The 15,363-nt window shown below is 24.5% G+C and overlaps 6 protein-coding genes across 6 annotated transcripts; 4 read left to right on the forward strand and 2 right to left on the reverse strand.

Moving 5' to 3' along the window:
* Nucleotides 1-356: 356 nt before the first annotated feature.
* Nucleotides 357-1,200, forward strand: DICPUDRAFT_99175 (uncharacterized protein). Its single transcript, XM_003291842.1, has 2 exons — nucleotides 357-558; nucleotides 631-1,200. Exons 1-2 carry the CDS (start codon nucleotides 431-433, stop codon nucleotides 1,049-1,051), a joined length of 549 nt encoding a protein of 182 aa, XP_003291890.1. The 5' UTR covers nucleotides 357-430; the 3' UTR covers nucleotides 1,052-1,200.
* A 36-nt stretch (nucleotides 1,201-1,236) lies between these two features.
* Nucleotides 1,237-3,042, reverse strand: DICPUDRAFT_82549 (uncharacterized protein; the record flags this gene model as incomplete). Its single annotated transcript, XM_003291851.1, has 1 exon — nucleotides 1,237-3,042. The coding sequence occupies one exon, from the start codon at nucleotides 3,040-3,042 to the stop codon at nucleotides 1,237-1,239; it is 1,806 nt and encodes a 601-aa protein (XP_003291899.1).
* Nucleotides 3,043-3,900: 858 nt separating this feature from the next.
* DICPUDRAFT_99176 (uncharacterized protein) lies at nucleotides 3,901-7,231 on the forward strand (the record flags this gene model as incomplete). The annotated part of the gene is made up of 3 exons (XM_003291843.1): nucleotides 3,901-4,140; nucleotides 4,350-7,148; nucleotides 7,223-7,231. Exons 1-3 carry the CDS (start codon nucleotides 4,105-4,107, stop codon nucleotides 7,229-7,231), a joined length of 2,844 nt encoding a protein of 947 aa, XP_003291891.1. The 5' UTR covers nucleotides 3,901-4,104.
* A 1,305-nt stretch (nucleotides 7,232-8,536) lies between these two features.
* On the forward strand, nucleotides 8,537-9,238 carry DICPUDRAFT_89601 (uncharacterized protein; the record flags this gene model as incomplete). Its single annotated transcript, XM_003291844.1, has 1 exon — nucleotides 8,537-9,238. The coding sequence occupies one exon, from the start codon at nucleotides 8,537-8,539 to the stop codon at nucleotides 9,236-9,238; it is 702 nt and encodes a 233-aa protein (XP_003291892.1).
* Nucleotides 9,239-9,487: 249 nt separating this feature from the next.
* Nucleotides 9,488-10,999, reverse strand: DICPUDRAFT_156550 (uncharacterized protein; the record flags this gene model as incomplete). Its single annotated transcript, XM_003291852.1, has 1 exon — nucleotides 9,488-10,999. The coding sequence occupies one exon, from the start codon at nucleotides 10,997-10,999 to the stop codon at nucleotides 9,488-9,490; it is 1,512 nt and encodes a 503-aa protein (XP_003291900.1).
* Nucleotides 11,000-11,426: 427 nt separating this feature from the next.
* On the forward strand, nucleotides 11,427-15,084 carry DICPUDRAFT_89602 (uncharacterized protein; the record flags this gene model as incomplete). Its single annotated transcript, XM_003291845.1, has 4 exons — nucleotides 11,427-12,728; nucleotides 12,805-13,424; nucleotides 13,505-14,105; nucleotides 14,707-15,084. 4 exons carry the CDS (start codon nucleotides 11,427-11,429, stop codon nucleotides 15,082-15,084), a joined length of 2,901 nt encoding a protein of 966 aa, XP_003291893.1.
* Between the last annotated feature and the right edge of the window lie 279 nt (nucleotides 15,085-15,363).

Below are 15,363 nucleotides of genomic sequence, written 5' to 3' on the forward strand. Positions count from 1 at the left end.
TTTTATAATACTTTTAACTCTAATTCTATCAATCTTTTAAAATTTATAATTGGATAATGCCAAAAAATAATTGGAATTTATCTTAATTTTACATGAATTTTTGCGCCAAAGTGGGGAAAATTTCTTAATAATTTTTTAAAAATAAAAAGTAAAATTGCAAAATATTAAATAATTTCAAAAAGTACTTTTTAAAAAAATTTTTATTTTTTTTATTTTTTATTTTTCATTTTTAATTTTTTATATTAAAATAACAATAATTATCAAATACACACAATTTCTTTTTTTATTTAGCCATATTTATAATATTCGAAAGAATCATTAAAAATATATCTATAAAAAAAAAATAAAAAAAAATAATTTTATGCAATCGATAATCAACCAATCTTATATATAATAATATTCTTTAATTAAAAAAAAATTAATATTAAAAATGTTTGGATATGTAGTAGGAGGAAGACCTGTTCAAACAACAGTTCAAACAATATCACAAACAAAATATTTTTTTCAAATTGAAAATGCAACAGATGCAAAGGACGTTGCAATTTTTTTAATGGACCCGTAAGTAAAAATAGATAAAAATAATAATATTTTAAGTAAATATTAATTAATTAATTCTTTATTTTTTTATAGAGTAAATTTCCCAATTGGATTTAATGCAGCAATTTATTTATCATGGAAACCTTTTACAGAATGGAAATATTTAGGATTTCTCAACCAAACTAAACCATCATCAATTTTTACAATTATTCAACAATTGGATAAAACCATGGCATTAGGAGAAGATAAAAATACAATTCAAATAGGTATCTCTATTGAAAATGATCAAGAGATTCAAGCCAAAGTTATAGAGAATCAATTAAACGACAATATGATTTTCAAATCTACAGATTTTAAACAATTTGCTTATAAAATGTGTCACAATTTAGTAAACTATATTCTTTCTTTCAGCGGTGACGGTGTACCCTCAAATATGGTGCCAGCGACAACCGTTAACAAGTGGTATGAAAATTTTCAAAAGAAATTACAAAATGATGCTTTGTTTTGGAAATAAAGCAATTTAAAACAATAATAATAAAAAATAATCAAATAATAATAATTTTATCATTTAATTAAAACCAATAGCAAAAATAAATAAAATTCAAATTGAAATTTAAATAGAACAAAAAAGAAATTAAATAAATTTAATTTTTATTTAACTAGAATTTAAAATAAACTATTATTTTATATTATAATTTTTTATTTATGATATCTAAAAATAGCTAATGTTAAAAAAAGAATACCTATATTTAAATATGGTGAATAGTCGTTATGAATTGTACCTTTAAAATAAAGGTATGCTGGCATTTTAAATTTGAAATCTCTTTTTTTTATGTCCCTATCATATAAAAATAATATACCATTGCTATGATCGTTATTATTGTTGATGGTGTTGTTGAGGTTTTCTATGTTGTTGTTGATTAAATGTATTGGTATACTTTGAACAATAAATAGTTTTAATTGGTTATATTTGTTAACTACAGATATAAATGAATTTAAATGTATAGATTCCCTACTGTAAATATAAACGTTTTTAATTGATTTATTATTTGATAGTATACTGTCTATAAGCAACTGGCATTTGATGTCGTATAAGCAAATGGTTGTTATATTTGGAATTGAGGAAAATAATTTACCAAATAAATATAAAAAAGTCTTTGTTGGCTTTTTACTATGGTTATAGCTGTTACTACTATTATTACTAATTGAACAATTGAAATGTATTGTTATTTTTTCTAAATTTGATTGAACTTTAAATAAATGAGTAACCTCTTCAAAAAAATACCTAAAACTCGCCTCGAAATCTTTACTGTTATTCATATTTGAACCACATGGACAATCTAATAACTTGAACTGCTTTCTTTCTGATTGTGATGATAAGTTATAGACCAAAGATTTCATACAAAACCCAAATAGCAAGCTTTCTAAGCTGCATGAATTTTTTAAAACCAAATATAAATAGTACATTGATTTTGTAATTTCGTGACCATCTCTGTATTCTAATTGATAGTTTCTAATATTTGTTAAATAATTATATTGGGGAAATTTGGAGCTATTTAAATTTATAAAATTGTTATCATTTTTAAATTTTTTGACATAATTTAAAAGCTGTTGGAATTGATGTGTGCTCTGGTAATTTTTAAAACTATTTATTAAATTTTGTAAAAAGTTGTGCGAACTTGATATAAGGCCTGTTAATTCTAAAAAAGGAAAAGAGTTTTCGAAGCCATAGTTGATAATCCGTAAAGACTTTAAAGATGGAATCAATAACAAAACTGATAAAATAGCTATGTTTTTATTTTGACAATCTTGAACAACCAAGCAATCGCTTGAACATTTTAAATCTAAATATAAAAAACAAATCCTTTGAAAACTTGTATCGCTATCAATTTGAAAGGTGTATAACTTTATTTTTAAACTATTTTTATTATTACTAAATGATTTTATTGTATTTTCTATATCAATTAAAAAACTACTGTTAAATGGTATAATTTCGCTAATGGAATTTCTAATTAAGAGTACTTTCAAATTTTGAAACCCCCTTATATAATTATTTATCATCTCTTTCGTAAAATATAATTTACTATCATTTCTATCGTATACATAAAACTTTAGTGACTCTGCACAATAAAATATTTTAAGGATATGTACTTTGTTATTATTTAATCTATAAAAAAAACTATTATTATTGCCATTGTTATTATTGTTGCTATTATAACCAATGCCACTATTATTTAAATAAAATAAATCAATGCTATTTAAGTAATCTATAGATACTATTATATTTTTTGAAACTATCTTTAAAAATTCTTTACAAACTAATGATAATGCGATAACTAATTTAATTACTTTTTTTTGTTCATTTATTTCTTTCTGTATTTGGCTATGAAATATTTGATAATCTCTATTTATTCGATCACAATAAAATATAATTATTTCTTTTTGTAAATGTTTCGGTAAATATATACTATTACTGATAACCCTATTATTTTTGTTTAGTGTCATAATAGTAGAAATTATATTTTATTGTTAGTAATTATTAATAACTATTTTTTTTTTTTTTTTTTCATTCATTGCCACAATAATTAAAAATTAAAATTAAAACTAAAAAATTTAAAAAGATCTATAAAAAATTCTATATTTATCTATATTACTTTTTATCGTATCTGTTTTGATTTTTATAGGTGTGTGGTTATGTGTGTGTTTTTTTTTTTAATATTTATTATAATACTAACAAAACTATTAATAAATATAAAAAAAATAAAATAAAAAAAATAAAAAAAAAAATAAAAAAAAGGGTATTTTAAAATAATAAAAAATAAAATAATTTTATTTTAGATCTATAAAAATAATTATTTATTATAATTATTTTTAAGAAATTTTGATATTAAATATAAAAAATGTTTACACAAACAAAAAATAAATATTATTATTATTTTATTTTTTTTATTGTCTTTTTATTATCATTTAATTTTATTTTATTATTAAATTATTTAATTTTTTAATTATAATAATTTTTGTTTCATCAACAAAAAAAAAAATTTCGTAAATAATTATGCATATTTTTCGAGTGTGTGTGTGGTGCAGTGCAATTGTCCAGCTTTTGTATTTCTTTCACTACAGATTATTATGATAATTTGAAAATTTTCATTTAGTTATCATAAAAATGCTTTTAGATTATATTATATTATTTTAAAAAATAATTTAGTTTTTTTTTTTTTTTTTTTTAAAATAATTTTTTTTTTTAAATTTATTAATAAATTATTTTTATTTTATTTTATTTTTTTTATTTTTTTTATTTTTTAAACAATAATTATTTTTTTTTTATTTTTTTTTTTTTTAAATTGAACATATATTGATTTAGAGATATTAATTATTCTATAATTAATAAAAATATTTATTTTTATATATATATATATTTTGCTAAATGTTGGACTAGGGAATTCCACTCTAAAATAAATTTAAAAAAAGAAAAAAAAAAAATAATTTTTAATTTTAGATAAAATTAAAAAACACATATTTATTCATTTTAATTCATTAAAATATACATAACACTATTTATCAACAATGTATAATTTCTTTGATAGAATTAAGGTTCCATTGGTAAGTTATTTATATTAAAAATAATTCAACAAAAACCAAAAAAAAATAAAAAAATAAAAAAACTAAAAATAAAAACAATGTTACGAAATAGATAAAAATATTTTATTTTTATTTTTATTTATAAAACTTAAAAAATAATTTAAATACTGATTTTTTTTTATTTTTTAAATTTAAACACCCAAATTTTAATTATATTTTATTAAAAATAGACAGATTACAGGAAGAATCATCCACACAAAAAAGATGATGATTATGTAGATATAGAGGATCAAATTAATAAAGGAAATTATCCAAATGATTATGGAAGCAATGATATCGAGTTGCCAAGTCATTTAAAAGATAGCCCAGCAGCAGTAGGACCATTACCAAATGTATTAAAACAGTCACAATATATTCAAAATAATTTAGTTAACCCTCTTAGTTTACCATCAGCTTTGATACCACCACCAAATGTTCATCCATCTCAACAACAACTCTCAACATCGAATTTAAGCAATCTAATAAGTGGTGGAGGAATTAACAGTGGTAATTATAATCCATTAAATGGTAGTGTTTTAAATTGCAGTGAATTAAGACCTTTTGGTTCAAGTGATGTTCAAAGTAATTTAACAAGTACCAGATCAATACAAAGAGATTTAACAAGTACCAGATCAATACAAAGAGATTTAACAAGTACCAGATCAATTCCTAGAGGTCCTGTATCACCACCAGTTTTATCAGCCACATCAAATGTTGTTGCAGTACCAGGCGAACATATCAATGACGCACCGATTAAAACTGTAGCTTCACCAACAATCACTGAAGTACATGCAAATCATGAATTACCAAACAGTGAAATTAATAAAAATAATGATAATGTTCAATCATTAATTGAACAATCCAATAATTTACAACTACAAATGCAAACTTTGATTCAAAATTTAGCAAGTTTACAACAAATGCACAACAACCTAACCTCACTGCAAAAATCGCCGTTGCCATCACCATCACCACAAGAGCACCAACCCACATCACCACTTTTAGTATCACCCAAACAAGAGCCCATCTCTCCATCATCTGGTGCTGGTAATAGAAGAAGATTTCACCAATCATTCCAACCATTTCAAGATATCGAGGAGCAAGAACATCCAGTGCCACACTCTGTTAAAATTCAAGAGCCTCCAAAAGAAAATGAAGATGATAATAGAAAAGGCTCAACAGATATAGAAATGAACGAATTGTTTGGTTCAAATAGCAATATCGATAACAATAGAATCAATTCAAGTAATGCAATTAATAGATTCGGTGTATTTTATAACCATAATTTAGAAGATAAAGTTAAAGAAGCAGGTGATATATCAGAGGTAGAGAGTACAGTGCAAGTTTCACCAACTTTTAGTCAAAGCAGTAGCGGCCATAGTAGACGTAAATCAATTTCAATCCCATTACGTGATTTGAATAAATATAGAGATTCAATTAATGAGCTCAATAATGCACATGCCTCAATTGTAAATAACGATGGAAATATTTTAATCGTGGGCGACGAAGAAGAAGACGAATTTGGAGATGACAATACAACCAAAAAGACAGTTAGTGTTGGAGGTAACTTTAGTGGAGGAGATTTTAGTGGTGTTTATAGTGGCGATCTCGAAAAATTACCATCTTCTCCTCAATTACCATTACCAATCGTTCCTGTAGGTGGTACTATGAAGATACCAAAACTTCGATCCAAATTTAACAAAGAAAAGATGCAAAAGTTTAAAAAATCAGTAAAGAATATTTTAGCACCAGATATGACTGTACCGGTACATATTGTAGATGCAGAGCAAACAGAGGCAAAAGTGGTACCATTTCTTATGGAGTTGGGTAGAGCTTTATTAATGTCTGGTGTGCCATCCAATAGATTAGAATACGAATTAACCTTAATCAGTGGCACTTTTGGTATAGATGGTCACTTTTTTTCAACACCAACAGGTATTTTCTTTTCTTTTGGTTCTCCACATTCAATTCTTTCACCATATACTCATTTCTTAAGAATTAATTCAACTAGCTATAATATGGAACGTATGATTCAATTAGAAGACTTGGCCGATGAAATTATTTATGGTAAAGCAAATTGTAACGATGGTCTTACCAGATTAAGGGAAATTCTTTTAAAAAAACCAATCTATAACATTTATCTAAGTGTTTTAAGTTATGTTATATCATCCTTTACAATTGCATTCTTTTTTAATGCCGGATGGTATGAGGTTGGTGGTTGTTCAATTATCGGTCTATATGTAGGGTTACTTTCTTTATTATCTTCAAAGTTCTCAACAGTAGGTAGAGTTTTAGAGGCTCTTTCCGCTGCTGGAGGTTCTTTTATAGCGTCGATTTTCAATGCGTATATTTATCCAGTTCCTATTTTTATCGTAACGCTGGGTGGTATTATAGCCCTGGCGCCTGGTCTATCTTTAACAGTATCAATTGCGGAAATTTCTACAAGAAATCTGGTCTCTGGTATATCACGTCTAGTGGGGGTATTTGCTTGTCTGCTACAGTTAACATTTGGTGTAGTTTTAGGAACAAAAGTTTCTGCACAGATTTTCCCGCTTCGTGATGAAATAGCGCCAAATTCGTTCCCCTCTTGGAGTATTTGGTGTGTTATTATACCTGCTGCTATATCATTCTCTTCCCAACTCAACGTTCATCCCAGACAATACTGGGTAATTGTTGTATCATCATGTATAGGTGTAGCTTTTGGTAATTATACTACAGAGTATTTTGGTGATGTTGGTTCATTCTTTGGTGCTTTTGCAATTTGCGTTTGTGGTAATCTTTATTCTAGATTCTCAAATGTTAGTCCTATTTGCAGTATTTTCTCTGGTATTATTTTACTGGTTCCAGGTTCAATGGGTGTCAAAGGTATGTTTGCAATTTCAAATGGTGATCTCGAAGGTGGCACCAGTTTCTTTACTGGTATGTTCTTTATTGCTATTAGTTTAACCATGGGTCTTCTCATTGCCAATTTACTTGTACCTCCTCCAAAGGTAATTTATTGAATTTTAGATTATCATATTAACCATTTAAAATTATACTAATTCTTTATTTTTTTCAAAAACAGAGTATGTAAAGAAAAAGCAACCGTTGTCAAAAAAAAAAAAAAAAAAAAAAAAAAAAAAAAAAATAAAATTAATGTTAATTTATTAATTACTCCCTTTTTGGTCAAACAAAAAAGGTTTATCCATAATAGTTTTATTTTCAAATAGGGAAATTGAATACACTGCATCACTTGCATTTTAAAATTCTTTTTAGGAACAGCTAAATAATTTCATTTTATCTAGTTCATGTTTAATTTTAAAAATAAATAAGAGGATAAAGATTACAAACTAAATAGAGTGATTTCATAATTTAAAAAAATAAATTTATCTTCCTGGTTATTTTCAAGTAAAGTCCTCCTGGTTTCCCCGAATAAAGAAATTTCATCCAATTTCCTCATTGGTGTAGTCGGTAACACTCTAGTCTTTCACACTGGTACCTCGGGTTCGATTCCCGAATGGGGAGCTTTTTAAATAAAATTTATCTTCTGGGTGATTTTGATAAATAAAGAACTTGTAAGGTACTAAGATCAAATAATTAAATAAAATAAAATTTATATGAAATGTTTATGTTTTTGTAAAATTCGAAAACTAAAAAGTTTTTATTATTTTTATTTTTTTATTTTTTTTAAAAAATTTATTTTTTTAAAAATTCTTTTTTGATGAATTAAAATAATTGTTAATTATTATTAATTAATATTGATTATTATTGAGTAATGATCCTTGTTCATTACAAACTATCATAACAATTGATGTTTATGCTCGAGGGAGCAATGATCTTAACTTTTTAAAAGGGGAGCAATGATAGCACAGTGGCAGAACATTTTCGAATTTTCACTTTTAAAAAAAAAAAAAAAAAAATTTTGGATTATAAAATAATTCTGTATAAATATTTATTTAATATTTTAATCTTCATTCCTTTCTTTCCTTTTATGAAGTATCAATTCAATTATTTATTAGATATTTTATTAAACCTATTTTTAAAAAAAAAAATTTTTAAATTATTTTTTTTCAAATATTTGAAACCAAAAATTAAGTTTACATAAAAATTAAGTTTCATAAAAAATTGTTATAAATTTTTTTTTTTTTTTATTAATTTAAAATAAAAAAAACAAATATTAGAAATGGATAATAATATTTTATCAATAGAAGCAATATCCTCAGTTTCTTCAATTAAATTTGGTAAGGATGATAAAAAACAATTAATTGGTATTAATGATTTACAAAAAATATGTTTATCTAGCGGTAGATGTGGTTCAGGAATAGAATTTTCAAAATCAAATATTTTAGAATTTAATCTTTTTATTAAAACATTAGAAGGAAAAGGGTTTGAAATAAAAATGAACTCGTACGAAACAATTGGTGATTTAAAAAAAAAAATAGAAAAAAAAGAACGTATATACAGTTCCATTCAAAAATTAATTTATTTAGGCAAAACCTTAGAAAATCACCTCCTAGTTTCCGAGTACAATATCCAAGATAAAAGTACAATTTATATTGTTATTAATCCATCTAATAGTTTGGAAAATTTATATTTTTTTGACCAAAGAAACTTTTCAACAGAGTTCAACTGTGATTTTACAAAAGTAATCGATAATCAAATATTCAAAAGAGGGGGTGAAGATTATATAAGACCATGTGGGTGGATGAAGTTTGCATTTAATGTTGGCGAATTAGTCAATACTAATGATAAGGGGCTATGGCTAGGAGATAAAAATCTTTCAGGGGAATGGCCAGTATCCTACCATGGTACAGGTCTATACAAAGGTAAAACAATATCTGAAATTGGTTCAGAGAATACTTCAAATTTAAAAATTCCAAACAACTATGGTATTTTTTCAAGCCCATCTATAAAGTGCGCCGAAAAGTTCGCTACCAAATTTAAATATCAAAATTATGATTATTTGGTTATCTTTCAGAATAGAGTAAACCCACAGTCATTAATCAAGGTACAAAAACTATACCCAAACGATGATCAATATTGGATCACTCTTAATCAAACTGATATTAGACCATATTCAGTACTTATTAAAAGAGTATAAACCCTCTCGAATAAATAAAAAATTTATGGTTTTCTAAAAAATAAAATTTTTTTTTTTAAATTTTTTGTTTATGAACTTTTTTTTATTTATTTGTTTTTTTATTTGTTATTTAGATTTAATATATTTAAATAATTTAAATTTATAAATATTATTTTAAATAAAAAAAAGGGGTATCCTATTATTACTTATAAAAATAAAATAATAAACAATATGTATATTTATTAACCCTAATTAAGTTTATTAAAAAAATTAATCATCTTCTTCAAGTTTTGAGGTCTTTTCATCATCCCAGCTTTCTTCTTTACCATAATCGATATGTCTTCTTGTTGACCAAAGAGTTTCCAAGTCATAATATTCTCTTTTTTGTGTTTCGAATAAATGTACTACAACAGTCTTTAGATTTACAACCAACCAATCACTTGTATTTGATGGGTCTATTTCAACATTAGCACGATCTTTAAAGTGGGCAACTAAATCATCTTGAGTATTTTGAAGCAAACGAGTAGAGTCTGAACTTGCGACAACCAAATATTTAGTCCAACTGCATTTATTTGAAACATCAACAACAAAGAAATCATCCAAGTGTGAATTACCTAAAAATTCTGAAACCTCTTCAATTGTAATTGGATTTTGGTTAATTTCTTTTGAACCATATTTTTTATTAAAAAGCTGCTTCAAGTATTCATTTGCTTCACTTGTTTCATTTTGTTGTTTTGGTTTTATTTGTTGTTCATTCAAAGCGGCTACACTTGGATTTTTTTTTGGGGATGTTGTTGATGATGATGTTGATGATGATTCCGATAAATCTGGTACTTGTTGTGGAGTTTTCTTATCTCCCATAACTTTGAAAAAGTCATCTATATTGAGTTGATCAAGAATTACATTAAAATCTTCATCTTTTAAATTGAATCTTTTACGAGCTTCTTCCATTGTTAAAACTAAAGTTTCTTCATTCTCATCTTCCATGTCAACTCCTTCATCCTCATCAAATGATAAATCTTCTAATTGAATAATCTTTGATTCATCGATTTGGGAGATATCAAACTCTTTAGTTGTAATACCATGTTTACTGTCATAAATTGAAAGGTCTTTTTCAAAGGTAATTTCAGTATCGACTTCTTCTGAAAGATTGGCTTTAAACTCACTGTACTCGGTGATACCTTCATCTGAACTATACCCAAAACTGGCTGGTGCTGCTTTTTGTTTCTTTGATGATTGTCTTTTATTTCTAATGATTTTTTTTTCTTTTTCTTTTTTTTCTTCTTTTTCATTTTCTTCTCTTTGCTTTTGAGTTTTTTTAAAGAATTGATTCTCTTCATTTTCTTTTTCTCTTTCAAGTGTTTCAAGCAAATCTAATCTCTGTTCTTCTTTTTGTTTTGAATCTCTTTCAATTTTTTTTTGATGGTGGTGGTCTAAACGCTCTAATTTCTTTTTGTGTGTAACTGGTTTTGAATGTTTATGATTTGGTTTTGAAATGGTTGGATTATTAGTTTCAGTGACAATATCACCTGGTCCTACAACTTGACCACCCATCTCTTCTGAATCTCTGGTACCCTCTCTTCTTTTAGCAGCACGTGCATCTTGCTTGTGTGTATATGAGTTTCTTTTTGTAAAATCATGATGATTTTTTGAATAATGTAAAATATTTAAATATTTTAAATTATTATTAATATTTAAAAAAGTGGCACTAGAGTTTATATTATTTTGATTTATTATTATAATTTTTGATAAATTTGAAATTTTTTTAACACTTTTAAACATTTTACAATTTTTTATTTAATATATATATAAATAGTATACTATGTATATAATTAAAGAAAATTTAAAATGTAAATTAAAATAAAGGAAAAAAAAAATTAAAAAAATGAAATGTTCACAAAATTTTGTTTTATTATAATTTTTTTTTATTTTCCAAAAATTTTTAAAATTTTTTTTTTTTTTTTTAAATTATTTTTTTTTATTTTTTTTAATTTTTTAATTATTTTAAATTATTTTTTTATTGTTTAAGATATTTAAAAAAAAAAAAAAAGTAATCACTTAATAATCTATTTATTTATTTATTCATTTATTTATAGTATTATATTTTCTTTTCTTTTATTTATTTTTAAAAATAAATAAAATTTAAATCAACTCAGAAATGAGCTCAAAAAAAGATTTAAATAGTAATCCAAATGCAATTTTAAAGTCAATGAAAACAAGCGATAAGGAATCAAAGGAAGAGAAAAAAGAAAGAAAAGAAAAGAAAAGACAAGATAAAAAAGAAGCATTACAATTAAAGAAAAAAGAAAAGAAAGAAAAAAAAGATTTAAAAAAAAATAAAGGTAGAGCAGGTTCAATAGACTCGAGCACACTTAGTGGCCGTGAAGAATTGGATGATGATGATGATTTAACTTCAAGTACTAACAGCAATGCAAACGAACAAAACATACCAACTGAAAATTTAAGAACTTTTAATGCTGGTGAAAAAAAAGGTATCTACTCTATAGATCAATCATCACAACAAGACCAACAACAAAAAACATTAATTTCACAAAGCGAAATTTTCAGTAGTGAATCTTTCTTAATTGCGGTCTCTGATACCGATCATTTAGGACCAGCTATCAAATCAGTCTTTGAAAATAATAAAGAAAAAGAAATTATCACCACTTTAAACAACTATATAGCTCAAAAAGATTTAGATATAGAAAAGATTTGTGGTGAGAATCACGAAGGCTTCATCAATTCAGTAACAGCATTTCTTGGTCTAAAAGGTGATAATTTAGATTTAAAGCAAGACGTAATCAACTTAAACTATGAACTACAAGAAATTGGTAACAAATATGTAAACAAGGCAGAAGAACTATTTGCATTCAAACAAATCAAAGATAACATTAAAAAGACTAAAGAAATTTTAAACAATTGTCAATATGTAATTTTATTGGGTATGAAGATTGACGAATATGTAGCAAACAAGAAATACTTTCAAGCAATTAAAAATATGGATCAATTACACAATGTTTATTTAAAAAGACTATCAGATTTTCAATTTGCACGTAATATGGACTACAACATACCCATAATGAAAGAAAAAATCAAGAGATTGGTTAGAGACGACTTTAACGAATGGATGGTTGATATTAAAGAAAAATCATCAACTATTGGTAAACTTGGTATGATTCAAACTTCAAAAAAACTAATGAAAGAACGTGAGATTAATCCATTAAAGATTAAAACAACTTTTGGAGAAAATGAACAAATTTGGGATAGTATTTTAAATATAACCAATAAAAACCAAAATCCAATTGGCTCATTATCTTTAAATGATACACAACAACAATCATCACCATTTTCAAAATCAATAAACGAAAACGATCTCAAAAACGATATCAATCAATTTTCGCCATTTGACGAAGCAAATATTGATTTTCACCCACTTTATCAATGCCTTTTTATTTACTCTAGCTTGGGTATGATCGAAGAGTTTCAAACATATTATACTGAAAACAGATCAGTAAGTAAATTCATAAAATTTAAATTTTATATATTTAAAAAATAATAATAGAAATTTCTAATAATTTTATTATCAGAAACAATTTAGCAATGTTATCAAACCAAAAGACAGTGGCCAAGTTTGGGAAACTTATTTACAACAAATTTTAGGTTATTTTATGATTGAATCAAAAGTAATAGAAAGCACACAACCATTTTTATCGAAAACCACAATTAATGAGAATTGGAATTCAGCACTAGTTAAGGTTACATCAGTATTACAAGAACTTTTTACAGATTGTCATGATACTCTACCACTAATTGCATTCAAGAAATTTGTTTTAATTTTTACAAATACAATGTCATTTTATTCATACCACGTTCAACCACTTTATTACTTTTTAGATACAATGAAAGAAAAGTATTGTCATTATTCAATTATCGAAGCTGTAAATAGATTTACCCAAATTTTAGAAAATGAATCACATGCATCATTAATCGTCGAAAGTCTTGAAGAATATAAATCATTAATTTTAGCAAATAAATTAGATATTTTAGAATTACAACAACAGTTACAATTAAAATTACAACAACAAGAAGAATCTAATAATAATAATGTTAATAATAATAACAATAATAATATGACCAATAGTAATAGTAATGATAACATTAATTCATTTGATACTGAAGAAGAAAGAGATGAAAAAATTATAAAACAGTATGTATATTTTTATTTTAAAATTTTTAAATGAACCAAATCATTTTTTTTTATTTATACTAATTTTTTTATTTTTATAGATTACCAAAATCATTTTTATTTTCAAAAATGGTTCCACAGTTTTATGCTCTAATTAAAAAGTTTATTTCAGAATTTTATGAATTTGCAGATCAATTAACAGAAAATGAAAACTTTATTATTAGATCAACTGATATTTTAATTAAGAAAATTAATGAAGTTTTATATTCATTTATAACACAAAGTCAAGCTGTACCACAAGTAATTCAATTAGTAATCAATTTACAACATTTACTATCTGCCTGTTCATTCTTTAAAGATTATTTGAATTCTTTAATTTTAGGTGAAGACTATCAAAAGAACCTTTCAATCACAAACGAAACCAATAAAGTAATCCTTTCAAGTCAAAATTTACTTTACACAACCAAAAGCCATGGCGAGAAATTAATTATCAAATTGTGTGAAAGAAAAATTATCGATTTAATGTCATCTGCTGATAATATTGATTGGTTTCCAATGGCAAGTGATGATCGCCCAAGAGATTATATAATAGATGTATGCACTTTCCTTGAAGTTACCCTTCCTTTTATTTCACCTTTATCTCAAAATTTAAAAGAAGAGTTTATTACTAAAGCTTTCAAGATTGTTTCTGAATCTTTATATGTAAGTAGAATTTTTATTTATTATTTTTTTTAAATGTTGATTTTTTGGCACAAATATTTTTATAAAAAAAAAAAAAAAAATTATTTTATCTCAACGAAAATATCCAGCAAAAAAATATATCAACACCCTTTTCTTTTTTATTTTGTCATAATTTTTTTTGGACACCAGCTTTTTTGACACCGTTTTTTTTTCTTTTCAGACAAATATTTTTTATTTTGTTTTTTTAAAAAATTTTTTAAAATAATTACAATAATTCCTTAATGCTCTTTACTTTTTGAAAAGATTTGATCTGATCTTTTCTTGTATGTTTGTTGTAAAAAAAAAATTATATTACTCGTGTTGCTATTCACAAACAAAATTTAATATAAACTTGTTTTTATTCCAATATGCGACAAACATATTGTATTTTTTATTTAATGTCATTTCTTTTTCCAACAGGAACCCAAAAAAAAAAAAAAACTTCATTATCACAATTTACCTCCCAAATTTTAAATAGTTTTTTCATTTTTTTTTTCAAAATAAAATAACATTAATTTTATTTCATTTTAATTTTGTTAACCAAATTTTTTTTTTTTAATAAAATCTATTTTATATAATACAGTCATTGATAACCAGCGAACAATTGAAAAAATTAAATTTAAATGGTGTAAAATGTTTTGATGCAGATTTGAAATATATGGAAAGCTATGTAAAACAAAAAGCCAACGAAAAAGAAAGAACAACAACCACAAGCAGAAATATGGTTGGTTATTTCGTGGAGTTGCGTCAATTAGTTAACTTATTGCTCTCTGATAACCCAGAAGAATATTGTGAACCTAGAATTAAATCAAGACAATATAACCTTCTTACAAATACCCAACAAATTTTAATGATTCTAAATAAATATAAAGAAGAGTCCAAAGGATTTACAACATCAAAAGAAATTAAAGACAGAAACAAGAAAATTTCAGATGCAATAAGAAAAATAAAAGATATATAATAATAAAATAATAAAATAATTAAATAAATAAATTAACATAATATATAGTTATTAAAACATGACTTTTTTTGAGGGGAAAAAAATAAGTGCATCAACATCGCTCCGTGTCAGCATTTTGGTTTAATCTCCAACACATCGATTATTTTGGAGTTGGTTTAATTTACAATTTGGGTGGATATTTTTTTGTAATATTTTTTAAAAATTATTCACAATAATCAATTTTATAGTTTTTTTTCACAATCTTTAAATTTTAACAAATTTTTTTTTTATGAAATTATG

The sequence above is a fragment of the Dictyostelium purpureum genome (assembly GCF_000190715.1).
Source record: "Dictyostelium purpureum unplaced genomic scaffold DICPUscaffold_305, whole genome shotgun sequence".
Lineage (NCBI taxonomy): Eukaryota > Evosea > Eumycetozoa > Dictyosteliales > Dictyosteliaceae > Dictyostelium > Dictyostelium purpureum.